The 5,448-nt window shown below is 66.5% G+C and overlaps 1 protein-coding gene across 2 annotated transcripts in view; it reads left to right on the forward strand.

The window, feature by feature from the left end:
- Positions 1-2,287: 2,287 nt before the first annotated feature.
- The window catches only part of KCNH2 (potassium voltage-gated channel subfamily H member 2), a 33,296-nt gene continuing 30,135 nt past the window's right edge, over positions 2,288-5,448 (forward strand). For both annotated transcript variants that reach the window (XM_024129441.2, XM_055084741.1), the window contains exons 1-2: positions 2,288-2,387; positions 5,175-5,405. In XM_024129441.2, coding sequence (XP_023985209.1) covers positions 2,312-2,387; positions 5,175-5,405 — 307 coding nt within the window. In that variant the 5' untranslated portion in view covers positions 2,288-2,311. The remainder of the gene's footprint in view (positions 2,388-5,174; positions 5,406-5,448) is intronic.

The following is a 5,448-nucleotide window of genomic DNA, read 5'->3' on the forward strand; positions in this document are numbered from 1 at the left end:
AACCTCAGTGTGGACAGCTGGCCAGGCTAGACGAGATGCCCCTCTCCACTGCCTCTCTTCCCATGCCCATTCTCACCGCAGGCCCCTTCTCACTCTCTCAATCCCTTGACCTGGAGGGGAAGACACCCCATTCGTAAGTTAATCACGCTGGACTTAGTGCAGAGGAAGCAGCATCCAGGGGGTGGTCCCGGGGCGGGGGAGGAGCTGGACCAGTCATCAGCTAGCCTCCCAGTACCCAGACGGGCTGATGTGCCTGATGCCAGGTCACAGAGGAGGGGGATTCTGTGCCACAGAAGGCCTTGGGCATCTTGAAGTGTGAGTGAGGAAGCTGCCGGAGGTGGAGAGGGCCCAGGGGATGACTGTACAGATAAGAGCCTCTGGTCTTTTTTAGCATCAGCTGGTGGAGCCACCCCCTTCTCTCCCACTGGCTGCCTCCCTGAGTCACTGCCCACCCACCAGCAAATTAAAAAGGGGTGTCATCTGCTGGCCAATGGCCCCATCTGGCCCCAAGGTTTGCCTCTTTTTGCTCCTGGGTGGAAGGTGAAAGTCTGGGTAGGGTGGTCTCACCAAGACCTGTTCCCCGGGGCCTTTCTCTTGCCAGACTCTGCTTCCTTCTCTGCCCTTTGTCCCTCCCCTCCCCCCCGGCATCCCAGGATGGTTCTCCCTGGTGACAAGACCCACCCCCTTGCTCCAAGGACAGAGGCAGCTGCAAACCCTCAGGGGCCCCCACATGGCCCCATCCATCTGGCCCGTCTCTGATCCGGGCTGCAGGGGAGGGGACCCGCGGAGGGCAGCTCAGTTGCCGACTACGCCCCACCGGCCAGCTCAGCTGTCAACACTCGCCTGCCGGCCCGGGCCGTCCTGAGGCCCCGCCTGGCTGCTCAGGCCGGGGACACTGCGCCCCGGAGACCCTCAGTCAGACCCAGGCAGGCGGTGGGCAGGCGGCAGGCAGACACCCTGCCTGCCCTTTAGCATCCTCAGGCCTGCTTGCCTAAATAAGGGAGCTGTAGCTGGAGTGAGCCAGCCGGCCGCGGGGAGGGGCCTGCGGCTAGGCCAGGGTTTTGCGAGGGGCTGGGCCGCCGCAGCGCCGCAGGGCCCCGAGCCCGCCGATTGGGCCTGCACCGCTGGCCCCGCGCAGCAGAGGGAGGGCGGGCCGTTCGCACAAGGGGATCCCCAGCTGGAACCTCGCGTTCAGAGGCCTCTTTGATCCCGAGGCTAGGAGGCCGAAACTCCTGTCAGAATGTCCCGCTCTGGGCAGGAGGGCCTGGAGTAACCCCAGGGAGGGGTGTGTGTGTGTGCGTGTGCGTGTGTGTGTGTGTGTTGGGTGGCGGGCGCCCCTGCTCTGGGTGCGTGCCCCTCCTAAACCTCACCCACCCTTATCTCAAATCTCGGTGGCCTTAGGCCTCCAGATCGTCTCGCCCTTCACATTTCTCGGGTCTCCCCTGACCCTGGGCTCGTCTTCCCAGGGCCCAGGCCTCGGCCGTGTCACCTACGGCGGGCACTGAGCGCAAGCTGCGTGTAGGAACCCGTGCTCGGCGTGGTGGGGGACCGGGGCATAACGGACCGGCCCTCTCCCTTCAAGTCAGGTCCCTCGGTCCTTCCAGCGGGGAGGAGGGGGAGGCGGGGCGGGGGCGGAATCCCCAGGCTCCTCCTCGGCCGCCTCAAGGCCGGCCGTCGCACCTGTCCTCACGGCTCCCCTACCTAAGGGCCCCTTCCCCCTCTTGGGGCGCGCGAGTCCCGGGGGCTCCTGGGCTGAGCGAGGGGCTGGGGTGGGGGGAGCCCTCGGCTCGGCTCAGCCAATGGGAAGGGCGGGCGCGCGGGCTGTGCGGGGGGAGAGGGCGGCGCTGCGGGCGCGCGGCGGGCGGGAGGGAGCCGGGAGGCGGGGGCCGGAGCCCGAGGGGCGCGCGCCGCGTTAACCCTTCCGCGGCCGGGCCGAGCAGCAGGCGCAGCCCCAGCCGCGGGCGCCGGAGCGGCTGTCGGCGCAGCGGGCGGGAGCCGGGAGCCCGGCGCTCGGGCAGGCGGAGCGCAGCGCGGAGACGCGGCGGAGCGGGGTCCGCGGCTCGGCTGGGGCCGGCAGACAGGTGTGCGGGCGGCCGGGCGGCCCGAGCTCAGGCAGCTCCAGGCCGGGCCCGCGGTCCGGAGCCGGCGCCGAGCGGAGACCCCGCGCCCGCACCCCAGTCCGGGCCCCGCCCGTGCTCTGCCTGGCCGCGGGGTGCGGGGACCGCGGCCGGGCCGGGCCACCCGAAGCCTGTGTTGGGCCGGGCCGGGCCGGGGTGGGTGGGGGTCCGCCCGGCCCGCCCATGGGCTCAGGATGCCGGTGCGGAGGGGCCACGTCGCGCCGCAGAACACCTTCCTGGACACCATCATCCGCAAGTTTGAGGGCCAGAGTGAGTGGGGGAGGGGGCCGGCGGGGAGGGGGCTCTGGGGGCGGGCCGAGCTCTCCAGAGTGTGAATGGGGGGGCGTGCCCGGGCCGTGTGCGTCCTGCTAGTGAGTCTATGGGGGCTGGTGACCCCAAGGCACTGGCCAGGGGTCGCGGGGGCAAGGCTTGGTGCTGGGGGGCCGTGGGCTTGGGGCCAAGGGGCCTGGTGTTGGGGAGCGCGGCAGGAAGCTCAGCTTCGGTTTCCGGGATCGGGGAGTGTGTGTATGTGACAACCTGAGTGTGCAGGGAAGGGAGGTGGGATGGGAGTGTGCAGGTATCCTTAACTCTGGGTGCCTGGATGTGAATGGGGCCGTGTGGATGCAAGAACTGGAGAATGCATATGGCCCAAACCGTGGGCCCCGAAGAGTACCGTGCGTGTGCCCGTCCAGACTGTGTTGCCGGAGACTGAAAGCCAAGCATGTAGGGTCAGTGCCTAACACGCTCTTGGGTGTGTGTGGGGTGTCTGTGTGTCACCCATGCGTTTGACCCTGCATGGGCGGTGGGGAGGGATCTTTGACAAGGCTGGGAACTGTGGGCCCTGGCCCTGGGGTGAGAGGGAGCCAGGGCTGAAGCTGGCCTTTGGGGGCCTAACAGGCTCCATGCGATGACCCTATGTTGTTGCTTTTCCTGTCCTGAGCCCCTTTATGGGGACTACAGCAGCCCTAATGCTGGCCTGGTAGGGGAGCTTTCCAGAAGTGTCCCAGGCTAGGTGAATGTTCTGTGTGTGGGTATTTGCACCCTCCTGGCATGCGTGTGTCTGTCCCCAAGGCTGCATGTGCCCTGGTGGGTGTGACTGCCAAGGGCCCTGGGAGGGGGTGACATTCCTTGCCCATGACCCTGTGAGCACAGGACAACGTGTGCTTGTGACCGTGGTGGGGGAGGGGAGGGGTCAGTGCACCGGGCAGCATTGTCTGAAGCAGAGGAACAGGATGATCCTGAGGGGGAGGAGACTGCAGTGGTGGAGGGCAGTGAGGCCGGGGCTTTCACTCCCACAGGCTCGGGGAGGCTCCGTAGGCTGGAAGCTGGGGGCCTGCCTTCTGGCCTCACCTTGCCACTGACTGCTGCGTGACCTTGAGTGACTCTCTTCCGCATCTGGGAAGGAGGGGGCGGCCAAAGGGGCCTTTCAGGTCCCTTCTGTCTCGCTTATTCTAGGAGCTCCGGGAAGGAGGCGGGGGTGGGGGTGGTGGGGTGGGGGTGGGCCTGCCTTCGAAGAAACTCGCTCTCCTCTCCAGGCCTGGGAGCAGGGCCCGGGTGGTTTTTCCTCTCTGAAGATGGTGCGAACGTGGTTGCTACTCGGGGCTGCCTCGGGCCCAGGTGGAGATGGAGGCTCAGTCAGGAGTCTTTTCCTGTGACAAGGAGCCCTGCTTTCTGGGGCTGATGGCTGCCTGAGAGTTTTGGGGGGCCTGGGGAACTGACCTAAAGATGACCCAACTTCAGAAAAGTAACTTCCTGGAGGCCAGGGTAAGGGAGGGGGAGGAAGGCAGGAGGAGGCCAGATCCTGATGCAGCAGCCTGGGCCTTGCGCATGGGATTGCTAGGGCGAGGGCTATGCCCACTAGGAAGGGGGAGGGCAGAGTTCCCACTGCTACCCAAAGCCCCAGCGTTAAAGGCCAAAGTGGCCGGAAACTTCTGTGTTTATAAAAAGCTCTTATCCTCAGAGCATCTCTCCTGGCACAAGCTGGGGCTGCCGCCCGCCTGCTGCTCACCCACCAGCCGGGCTCTTGGGGCACGTGTGGAGGGAATGCGCCAAGTCCAGCTTCAGTGGGTCCACTGGGGCCTCCCCTTGATGGGGCCGAACGGAGGAAGGCCTCACATCCCTGGAGAGCCACTTTCATGGGTCTGTCTGTTTACAGGCGAGCCGCTCTCTCAGGCCAGCCTGGGCTCTGGGTGTTTCCCGGGTTTGGAGCTGCAGGTCCCCTTCCTTGCTCCCTGTGACCTTGGGCCTCCGCCCGTGACCCTCCGCTTATTCCTCACCTTCTGCCAGACCTAGGTTCGAAAGCGGGCTCTATGTTTTACAAGCTGCAAGATGAGGGCAAGAACTTCTTTTGAGTCTCAGTTTCTTCATCTACAAAACGAGGATAACGATGGGGTTGTCAGAGTATTAAATGAGAGAAAGGATCGTAGGTGCTCACGTGGTACTTCTTCCCTCATCCTCTTTGACGCGCCCACTCCCCAGCTCCTGACTGCCCTTGGAGGGGTCGCAGAAGTCCCAGGAAGTACTGACCTGGCAGGGTCCGCAGATACTTAGGGGAGTGATTTCCTAGGGGTCCCCGGGGTAAGGAGTGCCCAGGGAGCACCCCCCAGTCTAGAGAGCGGGGGTCGGGAAGAGAAGCCGGAGCGGTGCAAAGGGAATGCTGGCCGCCATCTCTGGCCCTTCTCAGGCTCCCTCTCCAGGCCCAGTGTTTATCCCTCCGCCGCGGCTGCTGACACGCGTTGCTGACACCCGCCCAAGGCTGGCCTGGGCCCCGGGCGCGGAGGGGGCGGCGGGCCGCTGGCAGTCCGCCCGGGGGAAGCCACGCAGCCAGCCCGCGGGCCGGGCGGGGGAGGGGGCGCGCCGCCGGGCCGGGCCGGCCGAGACACCTGTGTCGGGGCACAGCTGCGTTCGTCCCCTGCTGGGGACCCCAGGCCCGCTGTACTTCCTGGGGCGGGGAGTCCCCGGGCGGGCAACTGTGTAGAACAAGAGAAGGCGGGGAAGGGCTGGGAACCCTGGGGGCAGGGGTCCCTGCTCACGTGCCTGCTTATCCCCGCCCCCCAGGCCGCAAGTTCATCATCGCCAACGCTCGGGTGGAGAACTGCGCTGTCATCTACTGCAACGACGGCTTCTGCGAGCTGTGCGGCTACTCGCGGGCCGAGGTGATGCAGCGACCGTGCACCTGCGACTTCCTGCACGGGCCGCGCACGCAGCGCCGTGCCGCCGCGCAGATCGCGCAGGCCCTGCTGGGCGCGGAGGAGCGCAAAGTGGAGATCGCCTTCTACCGGAAAGATGGTAGGCGCGGGCTGGGGCGGGGCGGGGCGGGGCCGAAAGGCGG

Source organism: Physeter macrocephalus, chromosome 5 (assembly GCF_002837175.3).
Source record: "Physeter macrocephalus isolate SW-GA chromosome 5, ASM283717v5, whole genome shotgun sequence".
Classification (NCBI taxonomy): domain Eukaryota; kingdom Metazoa; phylum Chordata; class Mammalia; order Artiodactyla; family Physeteridae; genus Physeter; species Physeter macrocephalus.